The sequence below is a fragment of the Eumetopias jubatus genome, unplaced genomic scaffold (genome assembly GCF_037043125.1).
Source record: "Eumetopias jubatus isolate StellerSeaLion01/CBP00866 unplaced genomic scaffold, mEumJub1_p1.0 scaffold_9, whole genome shotgun sequence".
NCBI lineage: Eukaryota > Metazoa > Chordata > Mammalia > Carnivora > Otariidae > Eumetopias > Eumetopias jubatus.
The window spans coordinates 19,341,054-19,367,182 of NW_028274815.1; the positions used below are offsets into that span (position 1 = coordinate 19,341,054).

The window sequence follows — 26,129 nt, forward strand, 5'->3', positions numbered from 1 at the left end:
CCCTATTCCCTTCCACCGGGCACCCTAGACTCTTGGTTCCTAAATGTTGTTAGTTAAGCCAAAGAAGGGTGCCCTGTGACTCTGCCCCTGGCTCTCTGGGACTACAAGCCCAACGCAGCTCTAAGGATTTGACCTGCAATTCGGATTAGCTGCCACCAAGCCCATGGTGCCCTGGCATTGGTCCCGTGGCCAACCAGGCTTCCCACAAGTGTGGTGTGTGAATTTAGATTCAGCCTGCTTTCCTCTCCTTTGTCCTTTCTCCATAATCCACAGCCTGCGGGGGATCCTCTGGCCCCAGTAGCCCAAAGCAAAATGATTTAGAAGAAAGACTGCCATGGGCACAGCATCCTTCTTGCATTCTTGGGTCCCCTTCGAGTCAGAAGAGCTGCTGTCTCCTGAATGCTGTGTGCTCTTTGCTTTGTCCCAGCTTCTGTGCCAGGCCCTGGAAATAGGGGATGTCCGCTCTTCACTGAAATCAGTCTCTGGGAGCAGGATTATCATGCAGGTTTTATAGGTGAAGAAGCAGGGGCTCCGAGGGGCGAACTGATTTGTGCAAGGTCACAGGGCAAGCTAGAGAGGGAACAGGCCTCAATCGCAGAGCCCTGATCATTCTGGAGAGGGGAGGCACTTCAGAGACCTGCGTGCTGTCAGCCAGACAATGCAATGTGTGGCGTCCAGACTGGCTGGGTTTCCCCTAGAAATTCTTGGATCCTGTTGCTATCCTTGCACCTTTCATTCCAAGCTTCTCCTTCCTGGGAAGCCACCTGGCGTGTGCTCAGCCTAACTGCATGAGGCAGGGTACGCGGAACTCACTCCACTTACTGTGATATTTAGGAGCAAGCAAAGGAAACTTCTCGTGTCTGCATATTTAAGCACTTTTATTAAGTGGAACAAGCTATTTCTGAACAGAAGAGTGGCCAACAGCCTTAGAGGAAATTAAAATGAACCATGACAATGGAAAATTGCACAGGGGCACGGCAGATTCTCCGGCGATAAATACAACAAGCCTTCCAACAGCATTCAGGAAAGACTAGAGATCATGGAGATTATGCTGTGAGAGGAAAAAAGCAAACCATCAGAAAATTAGAGCTCAGGCTGGTGGGCAGACCCACCGTATGCTGGTCAGGCCCGTGGGTGTCCCTCTATTAAATGCCCCCCACCCCCCGGGTCTGGTGGAGCCCAGAAACAGCCAGCAGACCGAGGTTCACTCCATTCAGCCAGCATTTTCCACACCCTCCTTGTGTGCATGCTTTGCAGGTGCAATTGGCTGAACTGTGTTCCCCTAGAATTCGAATGTCGAATCCCTAACCCTCACCGTGATGGTATTTGGAGATGGGGACTTTGGGAGATAATTAGATTAAGATGAGATCATGAGGGTGGGGCCCCCATGAAGAGATTGGTGTCTTTATAAGAAGAGGGACTAGAATTTTCCCTCTGCTGTGTGAGGTCACAGCAAGAAGGCAGCCATCTGCAGACCACGGAGAGCTCTCACCAGAGCCCAGCCATGCTGACACCCTGATCTTGGACTTCCAGCCTCCAGAAGCATGAGAAATAAGTTCTGTTGTTATGTCAGCCAGTCTGCAGTATTTTTTATGGCTGCCTGAGCCGACTCAGTACAAAACAGAGATGAACCGCCAGACCTTGGCCTCAAACAACCCCCAGGCCTTGAGGGTTGTAAACTGGCACATCTAAGGGTTCAACAGTTGTTGGCTGTTATCATTCTGATTATGGTTCCTCCATTAGCCTGTGTGCTCTCCTAGGCCATAGACTATTCATCACTGTGTGCCCAGCACGGGTTAGTTTCTCGGTAAGTGTGAGGTGAAGGAATGAATGAATGCATGAATGCATGAATGATACATTAGAAGCCAATGAGCCCCGGCACGGGACGGATGAAGCTACGGTAGTCAGGCAGCAGGGCATGGCAGGGAGGAGGCCTCACTCGGCGATGAAGGGAAGGCAGCCTTGGACCAGGCAGTCTGGGCACCCGCCCAGAGGATGGGGCATCAGTGGAGGGGGCTGGTCTGGGACCCCTCAACCTGACCCAGGGACCCACAGCAAGCAGCCACAGATGGCAACACCGCATGCCATCTCTCAGCCGTCTCCGTGCAGAGCCAGGTTCACGCACCCAGGATACGGCATAGTGGTCGCACCAGCCCCTTGCAGAGCAGGGCCAGGGCCTTCAGCTGCTCTGGTCACCCACCACCCTGCTCGTCCTCCGTTGTCACTCCTGAGGAAGAGAGACTTACCTGCCCCGAGAGGGCTGCTTCCCTGTGACTCCCATCCCCTTCTACCGCTTTCCCTCTTGCCCCTGGACCTCCAGTGAGTTGGGACAGAATCTGTCTACCCAGCAAGCTCTCTGAAGAGGCGGACTGGTGCTGAATGATGCCATCTCCTTAAAAAAAAAAGTAAAATAAAATAACTCAAACCACCTCAATTCTGAACTGAGGGAGCTGAGCTGGACTGTGGCCAGAGGGTACTCCTCTCCCTCAGGGCCCTGCCTGGCTGCAAGTTGTTCTCCTGACAGAGAGCCTAAGCAAGCAGAAAGCAGGGAGAGAGAGAGGGGGCCAGGAAGCTGGGAAGGTGTTCAGGGAGTCCTTCGTTGCATGCTTCTGGAATATTCCACCGCAGAGCTGGTCAGTCCCATACCGCGTGAGAATCTAGGCTCCAGTCCTGAGACACACACTCAGGTGCTGACGTGCTTCAGTTAAGTCTTGAAGTCCCAGCAATAGAAGTATTTTAGCTCCTTCAGCGGTGCCACCCCGTCTGAGGAGCTGTCTCACAGGGACATTTGTGCTGCCTTGTTTGTTTCATTGTCCTGCCTGACCTTGGGGCGACCCTGCCACAATCCCCTCTCTTGTTCAGGCTCTAATGAGGTTGCTAAAGATGTCTGTGTCAGGCCCGCCTTGCCGAGCTTTCAGTTAACTTCACGCTCGGAGAGTCGGCTGTGCGAGTCCCACGGCAGAGGCCTTCAGAACTCAGAACTGTCCCCTCTCCCCGGCAAGCCTTTGTCTGTGTGAAAAAAAATCAGGAATCCTCTGCCGAGGCCCACGGCTCGAAGGGTAGACCACAGGAGTTTTAAAAGGAGTGTTAGGTGTTTGTTGAAGAAAGGACCCCCCGGGGGGAGAGGCAGACAGCCAGCCAGAACTCATTTTGGGGTTCTTACTGGCTCCGGGGTGAGTCCTGCACCCAAGGCGGGCTTGGTTAATCCCAGGATGCCCGCTAGGGAGGGCCTGGCAGGGCCTCGTGGGGCAGAGTGGCCAGGCCGGTCCCTGGCCCAGAAAGAGCCCGCTGCGTCCCCTGGGAGCCTGGTTCAGAATTCATATTGGGTGCTCAGAGTCCAGGCGTCTGAGGGCCAGGCCGGACCAGCACATAGTTCAGTCAGGGACACACGTGTGTCCCCACACCCGCTCCTAGCTCAGCCCCACACCTGCGCAGAGGACCGTTCCTCACCAGACTCACTGAGGATGTCAAATCTGAGAACGACAAAGGCACCACAACGGCTATTGTCGGGTGTGCATCTGTGAGTCTAGGGCTGACCCTGGCGAGGATGGCCGTGTCACGGGCTCTGAGGCTGGGAGGTGAAGGGGTGGTCCCGGAGTGTCACTGCCTGCAGGGCCGGCATTCGGGAAATGTCCCATCAAAGGCCGGAGCGAGGCTGCCTTGCCGTGCCTCCCTTCCCGCCCACTTCGCTGGTAAGAATGAACACGGTCGCCGTGCTCCAGAGGGAGCTGTGTTGTCACCAAGGCCAAGGTGAGCGGGATCACGCAGGGCAGCTGGGCCTCTGAGCAGGCCACGCGGGTTACAAGGAGCAACGGCTGTCGGGGATGCGGTGGGGGGGAGGCGATGAAAGGCCCATCCCAGGTCTGCGAGCGGGTGCCCCGTGCGCTCCTCCTCAGCCCCGTCTGTCCGTCTGGGCCACTCGCTCCCTCACATCACAGGCGTCTGCTGAGGGCCAGGCCTGCCCTGCACCTTTCAGCGGAATGAAAGGGAAACTGATATCAGAGGGAACTGAAGCACAGGAAAGGGCCTCTTTCTTTTCAAAGACTTTCATTTGTGATGGGTTTTTTTTTTTTTCCTAGGCGCTCTTATTTCAAAGCCCCTTTGAAAATTTTGTGGGTTTTGTAATGGATGAAAAGTAACTTGGAAATGGGACTAAGAAGTTTTCAGTTGAAAGTTGTTAGAGGAAAGTTGAAAGCTTTGAGTTGTAAGGTGCTGCCAGATTTATCATGTCTTTTGTCCACGAGGCCCATCCGTGGGGGTGGGGGGCTAGAGGAAGGGGCTGGGGGCCCAGACAGGGCCCTCGAGAGAGCACAGCCCCGAACCGAGCCCCAGCCACGGCTGCCTCGCGTCTGCAAGAGGAACCAGCTGAGCTGCACCTTTAGCAGAAATGTCTCCAAGGTACAGACTTTGATGTGGGGAAAGGAAAAAGCAAATGCACTTCCAGAATACTACAGGAAGCTGGGTTCTATCAAAAACAATGGCTACCTCGCAGATGTTTCCTATCAGAAAAATAATTATGAGAGAAGTTAAGGCCCGAACAGCCCTGAGAGAGGGAGAAAGGGGGCCTGGCATGAGCCCTGGTAGAAAACCAGGAAAAGCATTGTTCCAGAAATGGAAGGGAAGGGGGTTTCAAGGAGGAGGAAGGAAGAGGGCAGAGGCAGAGGATGGCTGCAGTGAATCACAGGGGTGGGCACAGCTACAGAGGAGAGGTGGGGCGTCCAGAAGCCACAGAGGGCATGACCGCGAAAGAGGAAGGCAGATGGATGCTAGAATGGCAGGTGGAGTGGTCAGGCAACAAGTTTTCAGGTTTTCGGTCCCTGTGTTGGAAAGCCAAGGGAAAGGGCTGCTGATGAGAGGGAGGGACGGAGGGAAGAGCTGGAGACAGAAGGGACGGGAAGGTGAGCCCTGCAGCACCGTCGGCGTTGGAGAGGGGACGAAGTGTCTATACCTCCCTGCTCTGAGATTGAAGAACGGGCCCCACTAGACAGTGTCGAGACCCCATTGGCGGTGTTTGGGGGAACACATTGGTGGCAGCTTAGGGTCTGGGAGGTCTGAGGGAGTGGGAGACACGAGGGAAGCCCAGCGTGCTGTCAGGGTCAGAGCAGGAGGCTCGGTTGGGCTGGACACAGCGGGGCGAGGGGAGGCCATGGCTGGTACTCAGAGCACCAGGGGAGAGGTCTAAGTGTTATCCCAACAGGTACAGTGAGTGCAGCGTTGACGTGGCTGAACCGGTTTATGGGGCTGTCGGCCACAGCAGGGGCAGGCTGGAGCCAGGTGGCCTGGGAACATTCCAGCCATCCCAGATCACTTCGGAGGGTCTAAGGATAGAATAGACGTGGGTTAGAGGCCCGAGTTTGGTCTATTCTAGCTATTATCAAACTTCTCCGGACCCTGTCACTCTCATCTGTAAAATACAGGTGAAATCACGGAACTCCTCATGGAAGGAAATCACAGCATGCCCGTGCCTGGCGTGTGGATGGTGCCCAATAAATGTGAGCCATTAGGATGGCAGCAGTCCAGGCAGCCCCATCTCATCTGTGCCTGGCATGTGTTTACAGCTGGGCTCACTGGGCCCTTGTGGTGAGAGAGAAGGTGCAGGAAGTGGTCAGTGGCTGCTGGAGACCCTCAGGGCAGGGCACAAAGCCTGCGGTCACAAGGCCAGGTTAGAGGCCGACCACTGGCCTCCGATTCTATCTCCCACCCCAGCACATGGGCTGCCCTCGTCCAGCTGTTCTCTGGGGTCACCCCCTCCTTACTGGGCTCTCCTTACCCTCCCCCATCACATCATCTTCCCCCCCACCCAGGTTCCCGGCAGGAACACTTGCCCCCCAAAGACATCATCATATTCTGTAATATGATTGGAATCTGAATATATATTTAAAATGACAAGATTGAAATTAAAATTTAAATAAAGAATTACTTTTCTGTAAGTTGCTCCGAAAGCAGTAATTTAGCAGCAAATTGATAGAGAAAGGTAAGCACTGGTCCTTTAAACCATCATGCAGTTTCCGGCATTCGAGCCAGAAGTGTCTCAATTTAACACATCATTGGTTAGTATTATTAGAAATTTCAGCGGTCTCCGAAGCACATTATGGCAGTGTTCTGAAGGGGAGGCCGAGGGCACTGGCCTGGGTCCAGGGGGCCAGAGAGGGCAGCCTCATTAATGAGAGTGGGGGGGTAGCTCCGGAGAGCCTCCCCTAGCCCCAAGTGGGGATTTAACTGTGATGATTCTCCTGTTTGTAGTTCAGTGGCAATCATGAAATGAGAACTGAGAGACCCATAAATGTCATTTGCTCTTCCCAGAAGCCACAGATTTATAGCTTTCACATCTGACAGAATGTCCTTCTGACCCCCTGAAACTGAGGCTGGGACCAGGGGTCCATGAAGACGGTGTCACCAAGGAGCCGGCTCCCGCGAGCCACCTGAGCAAGACCCAAAAATCTGTCCCATTCAGGACCTGGCCTGCAGCTTCAGCTCCTAGATCCCCCACATTCAGGCACACAGGCCTGCAAACTTGAACATCCAGACTCATTTCTCCCCAGGGTGAGGTCCATGGACTACCTACATCCCCTGGTAGGCCTATTAAACCACCACACTCAGGGTTCCCCTGTCTCAGACCTACTGAACCAGAAGCTCTGGGTGGGTTCAGAAGCCTGCATTCCTAACACATGCATACACCCCCAGATACTTATGTGCATTCACATTGGAGAATCCCTACATTAGCAGTGGTCAGTGCCCTACCTGTGTGTCCTTGGAATCTGTGTTCTCGTTGACAACCTGCCAGTCCTTGAAAGCCAACAACCTAGGTATAAACATCAGCTGTAATCTAAAAAACCCAGACACCAAAACAGCTCCTCCCCAAACCTGGATTTCCAACGTTAGAATACCATTCTTCAAGTAAAAATTGCCTTCCTAGGGCCTCACCTTCGTGGTACAAGAGCCTCAGGGAGGTTCCTACACTCAGTCCCCAATATATCAGACTGAATAAGTTTAAACTGGCCTCCATCTGTCCCCACAGGTGGAGTAGACACCATGAAGAGGCTCAGTGCCTTGCAGGGGGAGGGATGCCGAGAAGGAGATGAAACATCCACTCCTGGCAGGGAGTGGCCTGCCCCGCTGTGCACACAGCTGCCACCATGATGTGATTCCCCAGCGTAGCCCAGGGCCTGGTGGTCAGTGGGGCCTGAGCATATTCACTTCTTCTGGGAGCTGGGTGGGAACCTACTCTTGCTGTTCTCAGACGAGCCCTGAGAACCTTCCAGAGTAAGAAGGGAAAGGAAACGGCAGCTTTCACAGCTGATGCTATGCCCGGGACCCCAGGGCCTCCACCATCGGTGTGCTCCCAAATCCGTGGGTCTCTACCAGCAACCTCGGCAGACCGTGGACTCGGAGCTGTGCCGGCTCCCTCACGTTGCCCAACTTCCAGACCAAGACCTCACCCACGCCTGGAATCTAGCTGCAAGGGAAGCTGGTAGAGCAAGTTTTCTGGCTGCCACCTCAAGATGGGGGATGTTGCCAAGGTGCAAGGCAGGCAGAGAAGATGCCCAGGGTCCACTGTGGGGCTCAGGCCACATCAACAGCAGTCCTTCGTCAGAAGGGGCCCTCAAAACCCAGAGCCAATACTTGTCTTTTCCAAATTAGGTGGAAATTACGGGGAGTCGTGAGACAAAACCGAGGCTGCAGGTCAAGCTCAGAGTTTTGTCAGCCCCCGGTTACCCACTGCTGTTGTCCTCCCTGTGGCTTGTCAGTCTTCACCCAAGGCCCCATCCCCCCACCCCCACCCAGCTGGGGTGTGCTTGGGGAGAGGCTGCACCAGCTTTGGCTAAAGCATTTATGTACGGTCCCCACTAGAGTTATGCTGCAGGCATCCTCTGTGGAACACAAAGGATACATACAGAACTGTTGCATTTATATGTCAAGAGCAACAGGCAGATGACTTTTTGGTCTTTTGCTATTTTGCGATATACACAGTAGACTGTGTATCTTTTTTCTTTTAGTGGCTTTAAACAATATTTCAAAGTATCTCACACAGATTTGTGCACAAACTCCAAGAGGTCTTGGCTAGACCATCTGCTGCTTCGGTGGTGCTGACTAGAGTCACTCGGTGGTATTCATCTGATAGCGGGGAGCTGAGGGACCCAGGCAGAGGCTGTGAGTCCTGTTAAAAGGCCTGGCCCTGAGCTGTCATAATATCATAGCCTCATGGGTCTGTTTCCTGCTTTCCCAGCCTGTGTCATCCTCTGGGTACTGGTGCAGGCCTATCCCATCCTGCTGGTGTACACTCCTCGAGGGCAGGAGCTGAGCTTGACGATCACTATGACCCAGTGTCCCGTGGTGCTTCTGGGCCACAGTGGGCAGGGAAGCTTTGACCAATTAAATGGAGGTGAGGGCTCGGGGGCTCCAGGGTCCCTTGAGGGGGGAGGCTCACTGCTGTGAGGGATGGGCCCAGCCGTGCTCAGGGAAGCCCAGCAGAAGGCAGTCCCTGCCAGCCCTGTCAGCACCACACAAGTGACAAGAAGGTCAAGATTCATAGGTTCTGGTCTGCGGAGGCAGGTTTATCAGCATCAGCAGGAGACGGACATGGGTGCTGGCATGGTCACTCCTCCCAGGGGAGGCCACTTGAACCCCAAAAGTGGACTCCGGAGCCTGGCTCTGTCAAATGTATGTAGGCGGGGAAATCACTTGTTGCTGTAAGGTTCTAGGTGGCGACTTCGGCCCAAATCCATCTCCCTTAGCGAATCCTGCCTAGCCTTTGTGGCCCAAGGCCAGCCCCATTCTTTCTGGATGTTCTCCCTGACTTCCAGGCTCCACTGAGTCACCATCTTCTGGCCTCCTTGGGCAAACAGTAGAGAGGCTGAGCTCTGGTTTCTCCAGGTGGTCCCCCCAGCCCCACAGAGGTGGGCATCAACCTCAGCCTCCCACATCTTCATCCCACTCGGGCACATGGGAGGGGGCCAGTGGAGCCAGGCATTAGGCTTCCAAGCAGCCTCTGGCAGCATTCAGGGCAATGACATTGGGGGGCCCAATACACAAGGCCCCCACAGTCTGGAACCTCATCTCTCCAGTCAGGGGAGCTCATTGCCTCCCATCACCCACATGCACCGAGCTACTTCACATCTCTGTTCCATGACATGGTCCGCTCTTCTGAAATGCGCCCCATGCCTCCCTAAATGCTCCAATGTTGGCCAACACCGGAGCTCAGAGATGCGGCCCGCTCGTTCGTTCCCTGGGCACCTACGGGAGGCCGGGCTCTGCGCCGGGTCCCTGTGTCATGGAGCTGGCCCACCAGGCCAGGGTCTGTATAGGCCCTGAGAGGCGTTGTGCGGAGACTGATTGTCGCATCCAAGAACCAGCGGGCATGTGAGGGGCCCCAAGCGAGCTCCATCCCATCATCTTTCAAACCTTCCTGACCACCTGGGATGCTGCTCACCTACATGGCACCTTTGTGCAAAGTAGAAAAAAGGGCCTCCCTCTCGGTGGACAAATTAGCAAAAAGTAGCCCCTCTGGGCAGTTGCAGCATCACGGGTGAACCGCCTGGTGGGCACAAGGTGCTCCGTGGGAAGAAAAGTGCCCCCTAACCCCTCTCTGCCAGGCATCTTTGCATTGTGCACTAACTTTGGCCCCCCCACCTTCCCCCAAACAGAGCAGGCCTCCAGTGCAGCTCGGTGGGCGATGTGTACCTGGGTCTCCCGAGGCTGGTAAAGCACAAGCCAGGGGCCCTGTGAGGCTTGTCGCCCGGTGAGGTTCCCGCCCCTGGACCAGCGGGCACCTCAGCCTGTGCCGCCACCTCACAGACAGCTTCATCCATAAAGGATCGGGGTCTTTAGTGTTCTTCAGTCGCTGAAAGAAGCAGGATGCTGTCAGCTGCCGTAAAAATGTGACCTTTGAAAATTTACAAGAGCTCAGGGTTTAAAAGCTGCGGCGTTAATGAGGCATCCTATTACCATCTCATTAAAGGGAAGCAGAGAGAAGCCTGCCCAGCCCAGTGATGGGCAGTGAGGGTCTCTCCGAAGCACCAGGCAGGAGGAGGGCTCTCTTCATCTACCTCTCTCTTGTCACTCCTCCCAGAAGATCATCATGTCAGGGGAGCAGAAACATGACCAGGAACACTGGCAAAAGGCCAGATGTCTGGGTGATGTCACCGATGTCCCAGATGATGCAGTGGGAGGGGGCCAGGGGAGCTTCCTTCAGCCCTGCCTTCCTCCCCCCTGCCTGGGCTGTGCTCCTGGTTGGTTTCTGTGGCATTCTTGTGCTGGGATCCCCCTGGCAAGGAGAAGTGGAACTGGGGAGGCCTGCTCGGGCTGGGGGAGACCTGGAAAGCCTTCGGTGGAGTCACAGACCTTTGCGGACTCCGGACCAAGGGAGAAAGTCTTAGCAGGAGCTCGGTTCAGAGCTGGAGCCATGGACCCGCACACAGGGCTCCCGAAGCCTCCAGAACTTTGGAGACCATGCGTTTACTTTGGGCCTGGAGCCCTTTGCGGGAGGAAGGGCTCTGGTCAGGCCCAGCTGACTCCCATCACCAGCTGCAACATCCCTCACCCACCTGGGCGCCCAGGCCCCTGGCAAAATGCACAACTGTATCCAGTTTTTTCTGAAGGGAGTGGAGAAAGGAATGTTCATTTCATTGTTTAAAAATAAATAAATAGAAATTTCTGAGCTGTGATTTGCTCGTAGGTTCAGAAGTTGCTAGTGCGAGTAGAGAGAGTGGCCTTATTTATCTTTCCCAAAGGAAAAAATGAAAGACCCTGTTTCCCTTCTCACAGCAGAACGGCTTTCTTGTACATAAGAACTTGCTTGTAATCGTCGTGAAAGACAGAGCCAAGCAGTAGGCGTGTGGTAACCACCCCGGTTGCACCCAGCCATTCCGGGCTCACCTCTGTGACCCCGGCTTCCTTCGGGAGGCTGACTTGCATACAGTTTGCAGAGCTGAGTGCTCCACTCCACTGGGAGCAGCTGCCTGAAGGCAGGGCTGAGTCTCAGTCATAGTGTCCCCGGGGCAGGGCCTGGCAGGGAGTAGGGGCCCAGTGCTTGTTTACTGAACAAACCAACTAACCAACAAATGCATTGGTGAATGACCTGGCAGGAGGGTTTTGGAGCCAAGGGACTAAGCCCTTGCAAAAGTGTGCAGTGTTTCAAGTTCAGAAACCCCACAGTTTTAGAGCAAAAACAGGAACTCCTGAAGTTTTCGAGTTCAGAATCGGGTTACTCACTGTGGAGGAGGAGACCCCAACCCCCTCTACTGGTTTCAGCCGCTGCCATAAGGCCCAGAGCCTTTAAACTCCCAGAGCCCTTCCGGACCCTGTCCCAAAGTACCCGGCGGGGGAGGCACCATGCTGATTCAGCGGGGGACAAATGGCAAGGGCGGGAGGACCCTGAAAACCAGACCTGCCTCTGGCCTGAGAGGCCTCCAGGAACCCCGGGCTGCAGAGCGGGGCTGCAGCACCCCCTCCTGGCAGAGGGGTCTCTGTACTGTCTGTGAAGGAGGGTGCCTGAGGAGGCTGGAGTGTCGTCCTTCAAACCTCACCCCCCAGACAGGGCCCTGAATGGGACATCCCACAGGCTCCTTCCCCTTCGCAAGCCTCTGGTTATGGGAAGCGACCTCTGCACCTCCCAGCCCACAAGCACCCAGGGGAAGCTGGGAATGCAGAGCTGGCTGCAAGCAGGGCGCTCTGCAAAGCCCTCTGTCTATACAGAATGCTATAGAAGCCACACTTTTGTTCCCTAAGTGCCACAGGACTATCGGTGAGTGTGGCTAAATCCCCAGCCCCCTCCCCAGCAACCCCCACCACCACCCCCACAGCCAACCCCAAGCTCCCATCTGTCCCACTGACAGAAATGGGGCAGGGGCCTCTGAGAAGGAAGCTTGTCCATTGAATTGTTCTTTCCTCCGGAGATTCACTCTTCCCTTTGTTTCCTGCTCTGTTCACAAAAGCAAAGCATCTGAAATGCAGGCCAGAGATAAAGTGCAGCCTAATGCAATTAGCTCCGTGCAGCCCACAGGTCCTAATGGGATACGGCTCCGCTCCTCCCAGCCGGCCCTAATGCAGGCGCTGTTTGTCATCTGCATTAGGCATCAAAGATCCAATAAGTGCTGTCCTCCCTCCCCTCCACCTGCCCCTACCCAGCCATTCCCGCTGCTCAGGGAGGCCCAGTGGGGCGCTGCCCCCACCAGCAGGCTCACTGGGTCAGCTTTTGTGAGAAGTCAGGAAGACCATGGCCCTTACCTGAGAGAAGCCTGCAGATGCCCCTTCAGGCCCCCCTGGGGGACAGCCGGCTCTGCCCCCCACCCCACCTCCTCCTTCATCCCAAACCTGGTTGGGGCTCTGGCTGCAGTCTTGGGAACTGTGGAAACTTCCTGAAACCACCTGTGCTGAGACCCCCACCCCCCGACCCCCGCCACATCACAGTGATCCCAATCCGAGGCTCTCCAACATGCTTTTGAATTTCTTCTTGTTCTTTTTTTTTTCTTATTATAATGGTAATGGCCATAGTAGAAAATTTAGCATACAGAAAAGTAGAGACAAGAGAATAGGAGTTACCCATATTCCTCTCACCAAGAATAACACCCGGGCTCGCATTTCAGTTTGTTCTCTCCTACACGTACTGTTTTACATGTGAGCTTCTATTTGTGTCATTTTATGTCCTGCTTTTCTCATTTAACATTATAGTGTAAGCATTTTGCCATCTCATTATGCATTTCAGTAAACATGATTTTTAATGACCATATAATATTCCATCAAGGCTGTAGCTCAGAGACCAATGTTGTGCTAATGTTTGTTTTCAGCCTGGGGTTCATTTTCTCATTAATCTAAATTAGAGAATGAGAATCTGAAACAGAGAGCCTCCCTCCTTCCCACAACAAGGAGCCAAGGGTCCCAGGGGAGACGCTACCTGTGCTGAGCTGTCCTCCCACAGGTCTCAGGCCCTTACCCTCCCCACACCTCCTCCGTGGAGTGGCACGTGGGGGCCTCAGAGACTGGTATGGGGCCTGACTGCAGAGGGTGGCCGGGGAGGCACTGGGTTGGGTGTTCCTGGGGGTGGGACTGCAGCAGAAGCCTACAAGCACTAAGCCCAAATGCTCTGCAGCTCCCCGGTGGCGCTGGGTGTGGGGCCCAGTCTCTGCCACTGGCCCCGTGGCACCTCGGGGATGGGCCCCAAGTCAGCAGCCCCAGTCAGGCCGTGCTCATCCTCCTGCTCTGCTCCTCCCCAGGCCCCTGGAATCTCCAAAGCGGACAATCAGTCCCAGGGACTCACGACCAGCATCCGGTGGGGGCAGACGCCCATCAATCAGTCCACGCCCTGGGACACTGATGAGCCACCCTCCAAACAGATGAGGGAGAGCGACAATCCAGGTGTGTACTTCATCAGCAGCCAGAGACTCCCACGCCGAGGCTGGGAAGGGTGTCAGAGGCCCCCCGAGTACTCCAGCTCCTCAGCAGGTCCCGGCTCACGGGCCTGCAGCAGCCCAGGCCTCAGGCTGCCTGCGGGCAGGGACCCTGTGTGTCCTGGGCAGTAGCTGCATCTCTACCCCTTTCTCTTTGGGGGAGGCAGAGGGAGTGAGGGTGACATCACAGGAGTGACTGTGAATCTGCTTTGTGTTATTTTGAATAGTCCTTCCCAAACCTCAGGACTCTGGTTCATACGTCTCTCAAGTCACGCCTTCCAAGGAGGTTTTGCCTTGCCAATGTTGAAATGAGAACCGGGATGCTCCACCCCCCGGGACTGGGGACTCCTCACCTCCTACAGCACTCCAGGCCTCCTTGGGTCAGCTCTGACCATAACAACACCTTCCCTGTTACCACACAGTGGTCCCAGACCTGCCCTTAGGATACACAGAACTCGTCTGCTTGGCCCTCCACACCACAGCCCTACAGACACCTGAACATCCCACTCATCCTCGGCTCCAAGCCTTCTGCAGGGTACACATGCCAGGTCCCTCGGCCGCACTCCAGAGCCTGTGGCTGCCAGTTCCTTTGCCCTCCAGAGAATTATTTCTCCCTCTGCGTCCCTCAGGGCCCGGAACCCAGCGCAAAGAGCCCACATGTGCTATGACCAGCACCTCTTTCATTCAGCCCCTCTACTTTGACCACTGCAGTCTTAGGTCACTTCTGATTGGCTGCTAGCCCCAGACATGCGCTGTCACCGGTGAGACCCCAAGACTGTCATGGCAACAACTCTGACCCCCGTCCCCTCAATCTGCCTCGGGCAGCGGGGTGTGGGGACTCACAGGCAAGTCCTTGTCAGTATCTTCCCCTACGACTCCTAAGATCTCTTAGATTCCAGCTCTCTATTGCTGACCTGTGCCTAACCCTCCCGATATGATGTCACCTCCAGACTGGGTGGTGAGATCCTCCCTGTCATACAACTCATTGACAAATAGCGTGAGCAGGGCTCAGTGCACATCACTAGAGACCTCCCTCAGGTCCCCAGCGTCCTCTGGGCCCGTCGCACTCTGATAATCAGTTGCCGCCATGGCCCGGCATCTCTGTACCTTCACCAGGGTTCCTGGAGAAGTCACTAGCTGTGCTCCCAAGTTCTGGTGCATCGTTTCAGCCTCCCCGGCTAATCCTGGAGAGAAATGAGCTTAGGATGGCATGTCTTGTGCTTAAGACACCAGGCTGGCTTACAGCTGGCTCCTTTTCTTCAGACTTAGGGACAGTCCCCCTTAGGGGCCTATTCTAGAATCTTGCCGGCACTGCTTCACCAATATTTGCCAGCTTCTAGTTTTCTCTAACCTCCTGTTTCTGTGAGGGAGCTCCCAGCTCCCATTCTCATCTCTGGGCCTGGGGGTTCTGAGTGGCCCCCTGGCCCCCACTCTCTTCCTCAGTCTCCCTGCCCTCAGTCTATACTGCCATTTCAGCAGCATCATGAAAACCAAGGTGGCATTTGGGTGATGGAGACCTAGCCCCACACTTATTCAGTCAGCGGTGACCCAGGCTGCCTTTCCTGTCACAGTGTCTTCTGGCTTCACTCACAAGCACGCTTGGGTCACCTCAGTGTCAGCTCAGCTTAAGGGGACCTGACCCTGCTCGGCCTGACCTGGGCTCAGCAGGCCTCGAGTCTTGTATCAAGTCTCAGGAGGTGTGTCTTGTTCAGTCAAAATTCCCTTAAGGGCCAAATGCACTTCTGTTGTTTCTCCCAGGGCCGGCCATGCAAAGGTTGCCTAGGAGAAAGCCTGGCCCCCCAGCTCCTGCCCACCTTCCCCCACTTCCCGCACCTCCTGCTCCTCCCTTCCTGTACCACAGGGCCCTTGCACAGCTCCAGGTTCTGGTGTTCTCACCTTGCCCAGCAAACACCTACTATCTTCACAATCCACCTTTCTCCCCACCTCCTCCAGACAGCTATTCTCCAGAAAGGAAGGAAAAACACCAACATTTATGGAACATTTAACACATGCCAAACACTCTGCTAGTTTTTCTTTTTCCTTTTTTCCAAACACATTTTCCTCATTCAATTCGTCCCAAAGAGACCTCTGAGGTAGGTGTTGCTAGTTCCATTTAACAGACGAGAAGAATGAGGCTCAGAGAAGATAAGCAACTTGCCCGGGGCTCCTGGCTAATAAATGGCAGAGTCAAAATTTGAACCCAGAACTCTTTGAAGGTCTCTGCTTTTTTTCTCTCTGTTTTGTTGCCTCTTGAGCTCTCCCAAGTAGATTGTGCTCCCCCTCTGAGGCTCCACGGCCATCTGCTCATATACCCCCAAAGCATTTATCCTATACTACCATAATCACAGATTTTTAACCTGGGGGTTCCTGCACGCAGGTGTCTTTTCCACCTCTGTGACCTCAGCACACAGCCCAGGGCCTGGGGCAGTCGGTGTTTGCCGAGGGAATGTGTATCCAGCAGATGACATCTCTTCTGTCTCCCTTGCAGGCACAGGGCCATGGGTGACCACGGTGGCCGCCGGGAGCCAGCCTGCCCTGATCGCACACTCCTATGGAGTGACCCAGCCTCCCACCTTCAGCCCGGCTGTGAACGTCCAGGCCCCAGTCATTGGGGTGACGCCCTCACTGCCTCCCCACGTGGGGCCCCAGCTCCCGCTGATGCCAGGCCACTACTCGCTCCCACAGGCACCCTCTCAGCCACTGAGCAGCGTGGTGGTCAACATGCCCGCCCAGGCCCTGTATGCCAGCCCGCAGCCCCTGGCCATGTCCACACTGCCTGGCGTGGGGCAGGTGGGCCGCCCAGGACCCACTGCCGTGGGCAACGGCCACATGGCAGGGCCCCTGCTGCCTCCACCACCACCAGCCCAGCCGTCTGCCACCCTCCCCAGCGGTGCCCCTGCCACCAATGGGCCCCCCACAACTGACTCAGCCCACGGGCTACAGATGCTGCGGACCATTGGCGTGGGGAAGTATGAGTTCACCGACCCTGGGCACCCCAAAGGTAAGTTCCGCTGCCCACATATTCCTGTGTGCCCACATTTGTGCTTCCCCGAGCGGTCATGATGGCAGTGCGGACAGGAGTGTGCTCTCCAGCAGCTCCCTCCCTGGCCTCATCCAGCCCGGAAGCAGTGGCGGGGCCGCCCCCTGCCCAAGACAGCCTGGCCTTAGACGGAGGAGGCAGAGGGGAAGGTGAAGGAGGGAAGGAAAGCAAGGTGAGGACCTGTGAGCTGTCAAGGGGAGGAAGGGAAGGGAGAGCCTGCAAAGTCCGGGGTCCTTCGGCCTCCAGCCCAAGCCCTAGGCCATTCTCACCTCTGACCCCAAGGCCAGGCCAAGTATGGAATGAGCAGGAAACATCTGCTCCTCTTAGGGCTCCATGGAACAGTCCTTTGTGGGGCCTTCTCCATTTTCCACCCATAAGAACAGTCAGAACATGAATTGTATCCTTCCCCAGAAAAGCACCCTCTGCTGTGCCATCGGATGAGAGCAGCTCCCCAGACATTAGGTGAGGGGAATGTCTCTTCCCCAGGAGACACTCCCAGACCATCCTGAGCCACTTGGATTTTTTGTTTCAAGGACCCAAGGGTGGCTCTTTGAGGCTCCAGGAAAGAGCACCTCTAGCCTCAGCCTTCAGTGAACCCCTTTGCCCCACCCCCAGGGCAGTTTTCAAGGCAGATCTTTGACAACAGAGCCTGCAGGATGAGCCCCTAGCCTTAGGGTTAGGACAAAGTGCATCAGCAAACAGGCATCACTCCTGAGGTCTGTCTCAGGGATCTCTCCAGCTGGAATGCAGAAGGGGGCAGGAGGACTAGGGACCACAGATGTTAGACTGGTGGGGTTCATCCGCCCCAGACTTACTTGCTATCCCTTAGAGCTCCAAACGCCAAGCCCCTCTCCTGCTGAATAGAGAGGGGAGGCAGCCAGGCCTGGACCCAGTGGCAGGCAGGAGGGCACATGGTAGGCGGTCTGCCTGCTGGGCTACCCAGGCCTCCTTTGAAAGGGGGGAGTAGATGGTCCTAGGAGGTGTGGACCTCTGGGCATCACTTCTCAGCCTTCTCGCTCACAGCTCCTGGAGATGGCTTCTCAGGGGGCCCTGTCTCTCTGCAGAGCAATGACTCCCACTAGCCATTCTTTCCTGCCTGCTCTCATGCATCTCTATCTTTAATCCTTTCAAGCAATTTTCGGACCTCGTCAGGCATCCCCACAACAAAGCCGTGTCTAGATCTCCATTGGGTTTCATTCCCAATCTGATTGCGCCCCGACTGCCTTTGTTTTGGAAATCAGCACTAGTTTTAAATGACAAAATTATAGAAAATTACATCTAAATTCTGGTAAACTCTTGCTTTGTTTAAGATCTTTTTTAAAAAAATGGACTAAATTGATTTTTTGTTTGAATTGTTTTGGTTAAGCGCTCTCTCCCTTAAAAAGGAAAAAAAAAAAAAAAAAAACTTACTCCCAGTTTATATGCGGCCAGCCCTGATACACTGGGAACTGGGTGTCCTGGCTGCACCCAAGGCTGTACCAAAGCCCAAGGCACTGGGTGGGCTTCCCTCTCCCACCATAGGGGCATCTCCCCCTCCCCCAGAGGCCTCCTAGGGCTGATGAAAGGTCTTACTGATTTGCCAAGTTTCAGACATGTATCTAGGAAGAGGACTTATTCTGGGCCAGTTATAACTGGCCCAGTTGGGCCTAAAGTCCCTGGTTTGGAGCTTGGCACAGAACTGGGGTCTGCCTCCTCAAAGGCACAGGTGCATTCTATAATCAGCAACCTGAGCCCATAAGTTAGGGGCCCAGGAAGTTACAGGCAGTAGAGACACACTGGGCCAGTGCGCCATTGCAGAGCCACACCTGTAACATCTTTCTGGGGCCAGAGGGCGTGAACCATCCTCTGTGCTGAGCCCAAACCCACAGACAGGAGGGAAGGAGAGAGAGGGCCCCTGAGGGAGTTTGTCCTGCTAGCCCTGGAGGGTGGATTCAGTGCTTGGTGAGGCCAGGCACAGGGTCAGCCTAGAAAGTGTCCACAGCCCTACCTTCTGGTAAGCCAGTGAGATCCCTCCAGCTCCAGCCAGCGACAACTGGTCACCCATCTGTCACGCTGATTTCCATAGTTGGCCAGGGAGCAGGCTGTTTCCCCAGAGATTACATTTAACTCACCTCTCTATTTATGGCCCTCATCAGCTGATTTATCCCCTTATATTTGTGGTGAAGAAAGACAATGAAGCATGAACATACAAATGCCTCCAAACTCAAGCCTGGGTGGGGTGTGTGTGTGTGTGTGTGTGTGTGTGTGTGTGTGTGTGTGTGTGTGTGTGTTTTAAGTAATTTCTCCTTTCATTTCTAATCTTAAAAGCCTTTATTGCTAAAGCTATAATTTGTCTGTCAGATCTAATGTCAAACAACTGCATATTTTTTAAAATAAGAAACCCAAATTTTAAAACCAAATCTTTGAAACTTACCATGTGAGAATCATATTCCTGACAAGACCATGTGGGTTTGGATTTGGGTCACTTTTAATTTTGCCCCTAGGGATTTTACATCTCCAAAACCCAATTGATTTCACACTCCTAAATGACAGACAGCTGGCTCCAAGTGAGAACCGGGAGGCACCGCGTGATGGTATCAACACTAGTCAGAACTCCACTTAAGGAAGGAAAAAAAAAGATAAAGAACTTTTCTTTTCTCCTGTTCTGTTTGAAAGCTTGCCCGGCATTATAATAAGATTCACCACAGAGCTCCTTGAGATCTAGCTCATTAAAGTCCCGCGATTTTTCCTCTATTGTTTGACATGACAACCTGGCCTCTCACGGGGTTGAGTAATTATGGAGAGATCCCCTCCATGAAGAACAGGTCTTGCCAGCCAGAGGGATGGGCCACTGGTATTTTTAGACTTCATTAGTGCCCTGATTTAAAATTTCACATTTTGTTTCTTGTAATTATCTTCCAATCGACGGAGCTGAAATTTCTGTTGGGGCTATGAGAGTCTGCCTTCCCAAAAAGGGCGTTGGGACTTTAATTTAAAACTTAACCAATTGAAAAATAAAGGTGGTGCAGAAATGCTTTTTGATTTGCAACAGGTCAAGCGATTGTCTCTCTTCTGTGACTAGAGAAGTTAGCTTGCATGCAGTTCACCTTAATGAGTGTTATTTAAATGCATTGAGCACATATAGATTTTCTTAAGAAACTTTATAAGATAGATCTTTCTTTCTCTAAGAACAATTTGGGGGTAGGATTTCATTCTTTTAAAAAAAAGATTATGTATTGAAAACTAATTAAAATATAGATTTCATGTGTGCAAAGTGATAAGGGAGGAAAAAAGAATTAGTTCTATTTGAATCCTGTTATCATATACCTGAGGCCTTTGTCTTGTTGGACTGGAAACCATGATGCAATCTATGGGCAGAGGTGGTGGCCAATGTCAGGCCTTGTGAGATGAGTGAGGGAAGTCTAATGTCACTGCCCCGGTACCACGGGAACCCAGCCGTGTGAGGGCAGAGGTGCACGCTCTTGGTGTCATTTTTCTATCCCCTGCCTTTTTCCACAAATGATTCCTGGGGGCTAAGAGGGTAGCCAGAGACCTTTAAAAGCCCCAGACTAATGGTGAGCTGCAGAAAGTTTATATTTTCACTTGCATGTCCAAGGAGAGAGAAGCAAGTTTGCACCTGCTCCCTTCTTCTGAACCAAAAAGCAAAATCCAAGTTGACCTGAAATGGTGAGGGCTCGTCTCTTCTGACTTCAGATTTTGTAGGCCTAGGGCGAGGGGCCATGAGGATTCCCACGGCCAGGCAGCCATGTTGTGGGGTGCGCTCAGCCCTGCCCTATGGTTTCACACCTCTTCCTTCTCATCCTTGCCCCAGAACCCCACCACGGGGGAGCTCTGTGTGTCTTTATGCCAACTTCCGCTTGAAGAGCAGCCTCTCTGTCTCCATAAGTGGCAAAGACAGGATCTGGAAAAGATACCTTGAGGCATAGTGAATAGCTGTGTGATGGGGACAAGTCTCCTAACCTCTCTGAGCCTCCTTTTCTTCATCTTTAAAATGGGATGAGAGTACCATCTTCATCAGGCATAGAGGAGGTTTGAATGAGATTGTGGACATGAGCATACGTAGTACTTTGCCCTCTTGACTCTGCAACACTGGCCTCAGGTCTAGAGTTCAGCAGAGACAGAAGCTAGTGAAGAGGGGAGAAACAGAGCCCCCTCCCCGGTGCAGAGGAGATGGAAGAAGCCCAAGCTTGTTCATAGGGTTGGCAGCCCCCTGGTCAAGCAGTGTCATGGGACCACCATGTCCCCGTGTGTAAAAGGGAGTGGATGTGTCACCTTCCTGGCAGGAGGGTTTTGGACTGCTCTCCCCAGTGTGGAGCCCAGCACAGATTCCCCATCCCTTCCCCACCCTCTGACATGCCAGGACACACACTGCTCAGTGCAGATTCTGGAAGCAGCTGGGAATTCATGATAAAACTGTTTGCTTGCCCACGCATGGCTAGCCCAGAGGCACAGAATGTCCAAACTGAAATCACCTTCCCACAGACCTGCTTTTCCCGGGCCTCTGTCTCAGAAATGACATCATGAATCCACCCAGGATTTCAGAGTCAGAGCCCATGGTTGTCCTTGACCTGCCCCCTTAGGCACTGAGTCTGAAAACTCCTTTGATTCTGCCTCTTCTGGATCTGTCCTCTTTCGGCCCCCACCACCACTCCCCTCTCAGGCCACCAACAACTCTGGCCTGCCTTGGTGGCCTCCAGGCCTACGGCACATCTCCTCCCACCCGGGCCTATGGTGCAGCCAGCATGGTCTTTGCAGAACACAAGTCCAGTCCCGTCACTCCCTGGCAAATGCCTCCACCAGCCCCTGCTACTTTCGGGACAGTGCCCAACCCTTCACGTGGTGCCTCAGGGTCTGACTTCTGCCTGCCTCCACCTTCATCTCTGCTGTTCTGCTCACAGGCTGCCCTGAAGCCACGCCAAGCCTAGGGTTGTCTCCCTTCCAGCTGTGCTCTGTGCTTGGCCATGCGCCTGCAGTACAGTCACCCTGCTCCCGTGGCATTCCTCCGCTAGACTGCAGGGCACTGGGGTGGGGGCAGGCAACTCCAGCCAAACGCTTGCCCCAGAGCACAGGGGAATCTGAAACTCTGACTCGGTTTCCTTGTCTATAAAAGGGGATAATAATAGAACATGCTTCTTAAAGTCGTTGTGAGGATTAAGTGAGTTCTTTTGACATAAAGCCCTTGGGATAGTGGCCAGCATGTCGTGAATCACTACAAAAGTCTTTGCCATTAGTATCTTCACTACCAATGCCAGGGCCACCTTTCAGTGTCTGTGGCCTTTTAGGGGCCCAGGGTAACATGAAAAAGCCAGAGACCAGTTTACCTGGGGAGTCTTAAGAGATTGCGTCCCCATGGTGATGTTTGAAGGACCTCGTTCCCAGGGGTCCACTTTGAACACAAGAACTTGCCTTCCCGCCTTATAACACTTTGCACCCCTCCACATCGCCGTAACAACCAGAAGGCATCAGGCTGTTGCGGAGAGGAGCTCTCTGTCGGAGGAGGTGCCAAGCTCACTGCGTGGGTCCTCCTCCAAGGCCGTATCAGCAGATGGGACAAATAGAATTCTGTCACTCCTGCAGACCAACCAACCAAGGACTCAGGCGGAGGGAGTGGGTTAGGAGCATGTGGCCAGCAGCACGGAAGGTGGCCAGGAGCCCGGGTTCTGCACCAGACTCCTGGTGTAGAATTCAAACTCCACTACCCACTGACCCAGTGGGCCTGTGCTAGAACACTGGTGTCTCAGAGCCTCAGTCTCCTCATCAGTCACATGGAGAGAATATTAGTGCTGTCATCATAGACACCTTTTAAGGACTTACGTAGGCAAAGTCTCAACACAGCGCCTGGCACATAGTAAGCCCACAGCAATGTTAGCTGTTGTTATGACCGCCACTAATGTCAAGAATCCTGGAAAAGAAATATCGTCTGGTGCACCTTTGACTCAAGCCCACCATTGTTTCTAAAGCAAGGTTGGCCAAAATAATCTCCCAGGTCTAACTGACATAGCCCTCAACACAGATCTGGAACCAAATCCAAGACCCGCTGTTACCCTAACTTTCCTCTTTCCAGCCTGCCCACCTCCCTCCCCAACACACACACCCTCACCCAAGAAATACGTGTTTCAGAGCCTGTGGAATTTGACACTTCGTCTACACAAGGTGCTTGGTCCTTGCCTGGGCAGTACCTGCCCCAGCCCTGCCTCCGAAAGCCCTCCTTCCCTTCCCAGGGCTCTGTCCTCCTGAGGTTTGTTAATCATTAATTGGAGGGTTATCCAGGGCTTAACTGTTGTGTTAACAGATCATTTGATGATGAGCGAAACAGGCAAGCGGAAAGATGCAGCAAAGGCCCCTAGACCACCCAGAGACCATGTCATTCTCGGAACAGCGGGTGACCCCAGCACCGCAGCCTGTGTGTAACCGTCTCAAGGGCCCTCTGCTCAACAGGGTGCCCGGGTCCCCCTCCCCAGGGAGCTGAGTGCATGGAACTAGGAGTAGCATGTGGGCTTTCAGCCCCAAATCTCTGCTGAGCATTTCTGAGATCAGAAATCTTGCTCTGGCCCTAACTGTTGATGGGCAGGGCCAGCAGAGTCAGGACACCATGGGAATGAGAGGACTCTTCAGATTACAGCAGAGAGAGAGAATATTTCCTTTCCAGGGGCTTTAGGAAATGGCACTGACCCACAGCAAGAAGCCAGCTGCCTGGTCTCAAGTCCACACAGATACGAGCAGGGATGACCACTAGGTTCTAGATCACTCAGAGGCCACCGAAGAGCATGAATCAAGTCACCTCCTTCCCTGCTGCACCACCAACCATTTAGTGAGCAAGTAGAGTATGTAGTATTAGGCACCTACTGTGTGCAAGGCCCACAATAGCTCTTCCCACTCAAAAGATGCTGTGGAATGTGCTATAGCTACATGCTCCATAACAATCTCTGCTCCTACTGAACATGAGGCCCTGTGGGGATGCCTACAGTGTTACAGACACTGTCCCCGGTGCTGGGATGGATGGCAGTGTCCCTGGAAGAGGCTGCACCCCACTTGGGGAGTCCAGGGGGAGGCAGCAATAAAAGTCACAGGGGCTGGAGAAGAGAGGTCAGTGTGGACTGGGCCTTCAAAGGCAGTCAGAATGATGGAGGGGAGTGAGCAGAAGGGAGGTGGTCCTACAGAGGCAAGATCTTAGGTAAGAATGTTTGAAATAAATGCCAGCAACACAGAATTATGATTTCTCAATAGAGAAATCATATGATTTCTATCATAGAGCCACACGCACACATCTATTCAAATGGTTCATAGGGCCTGTCCCGATTTGAGACAGGTTCAGCTAAGTGATTTATACTTGAGAGCCCCAGAAGTCCGATCCCTGACCTCTTGGTACACAGAGTTGAGGAAGCCTGGACTTTCCTCCAGCTTCTTGGCTTTACTTGCCCAGTTAGTGATGGCCGGGTAAGGATCCCTGATCTTGGGCAAGAATCCATTTTATCAGCCATTCTGGGCTTGCAAGGTGAAGTCATCTTGGTCTTGCAAGGTGAAGTCATTCTGTCCAAGGTCAAGTCATTCTGGTCAAGGTCAAGTCGTTCTGGTTTTGGAAGACCACTCTGGTATCGCAAGGTGAAGACCCCATGGTCTTTAGGGACTTTGATCTGGGTAGGAAACCCTTGAGGGCCATGAACCCCTCACTGGGAAATCAGTGCACACCCAAGGTCCAGAAATTCTTTGTAAACCTTTCTCTCTCCCATTGTGACAGGTTAATGGCAAGTCTCCTGTTGCCTAGTCATTCTGCAAACATCTAACACATGCTGTCTTTGCTAGGAAGGGCATGCCGTGCCAGGCTGATCCCTAACATTTTTCCGTTTTTAAGGTTGGGAACGAGTTTTGAGAGGGGAAGAGCTGGGCAAAGCTGTGGTGTGCCTGCTGCCGCTCCCCGTGTGATGGGAAGGTCACCGTGCCCCAAACCATGAAACCAACGGGAGGAAACGTGGCCCAACATTGGCTTTAGCTGAAATGACATTCCATTCAAGAGCATGCTCACTATTCCAGAAGCATAAAAGGTCAAAATAGCACATGCATGTTAGGAACTGAAAACTTGGTGTAAATTGCTTAAAGGTAAAAAACGGCCAAAAGCTTGCGATCTGTTGAAGTCGTCACCATTGCCTGTTTTCATCGTATAACTCTCTTTCTTTTCAAAAACGTATCTTAGAGGGAAACCCAAGTGTGCATCAGTGCATCACCAAGAAAATGCTTTTTTTACTTTCTAGCTCTGCCAGCCGCCTTTTGGATGCCCTGGCAACTGCGCCGTGAACTGTCTGGTTTTGCCCACTGGCCCCTCACGGCCTTTCCTTCCTCTCTTCCATGTAACTCCTCACTGTTGTCACGGCTCCGTGTCTCAGGCCCAGGTCTACACACATAAGGGCGACCGGGGATCTGTGTTGCACCCCTGTCTATGGAACCAGTGTCTTGGGCTGTGTATGAGTGTGTCAGGGCTGTCTTCACAGCAAGCCCCCCACTGGGCAGCTAAAACAATAGGCGTTTGTGTCCTCACGGTTCTGGAGGCTACAAGTCCAAGATCAGGGTCTGCCTGCGAGGTTGGTTCCTCGTGTGGCCGCCCTCCTCGGCTTACGGATGGCCGTCTCCTTCCTGGGTCCTCACGTGGCCTCTCCTCTGTGCAAGCCTTCCTGCTGTCTCTTCCTTGTCTTACATGGATTAGAGTCCCACCCTCATGACCTCATTTACCTTGAGTCACTTCTTAGTGGCCCTATCTCTAAAACAGTTGCTTTAGGAGTTAGGGCTTCATATGAATGGGGCGGAGTGGGGGGCAGACACAATTCAGTGCATAACAGGCTACGTGTCAGTCTAGTTGGCAAATGGCATTAGAGTTTGTCCTTGTCATCTTGCCTGGACAATGTCTCCTCCCCGGTCAGGCCACACTCCCAGGGCCATCACTGACCTTGCCCACATGGTACCATTTATGACTGGGCCCCCCGTAAGTGTGTGGGTGCCTGGTGCCCCCACTTCCCCCCATGCATGCCTTGTGGACCTGCTGGCTTGTGGGAGGTGGCACTCTGGTCCCAGCAGCCTGGCCGTGTGTGCCCCATGGGCATGGCCCGGAGAGACCCAGTGAGCAGGCCCAGAGCAGCCCGGCCCAATGGGCCCTGTCTCTAGGTGGCTTTCTGTCTGCAGGGACAGAGGTTTCCGGGCAAAGAACTCCTAGCAGCAGATGAAGTAATCGCTTAAGGAGTGGGGATGGCTTCCCAGGGGATTCTCTAGAGACAATGTGATATCTTGGTGAGAGCCCTGAACTTTAGTTTCCTTACCTATAAAATGGGGGGGGGGGAGGGGTGGTTTCTAAATGATCTTTAAGGTAATATCCCACTCTTATATTCACTGTAGTGGTGTGGTAGGGGTGAGAGGGGGCGGAAAGGAGGGGGATGGGTTGTTGCTTAGGAGTAAATTCTCACCAACAAGGGTAGGTGATGAGTTGCCTGGGAGAGCACAGCTGGGGAGTGGGGGCAGCTGTCCATGCTGGTAGATGCAGCTCTGTCTTTCGGAAGGGCATGGAGTGGATATTTTATATTCATTATATGTTCACTCTGCATTTATGTAACCCTTGCATCTGCTCTCTGAAGTGGATTCACAGAGGGAAAACCGAGGCTTGCATGAGACACTGGCCTGGATCTAAGTGGTAGAGTGGGAATGGGAGTCAGGATCAAGAC

General features: G+C 53.6%; 1 protein-coding gene across 1 annotated transcript in view; it reads left to right on the forward strand.

The window, feature by feature from the left end:
- The window catches only part of KLHL29 (kelch like family member 29), a 300,062-nt gene that overhangs the window by 226,826 nt on the left and 47,107 nt on the right, over nucleotides 1-26,129 (forward strand). Inside the window, exons 5-6 of the mRNA XM_028099660.2 lie at nucleotides 13,212-13,353; nucleotides 15,874-16,386. Of these exons, the coding sequence (XP_027955461.2) occupies nucleotides 13,212-13,353; nucleotides 15,874-16,386 (655 nt within the window). The remainder of the gene's footprint in view (nucleotides 1-13,211; nucleotides 13,354-15,873; nucleotides 16,387-26,129) is intronic.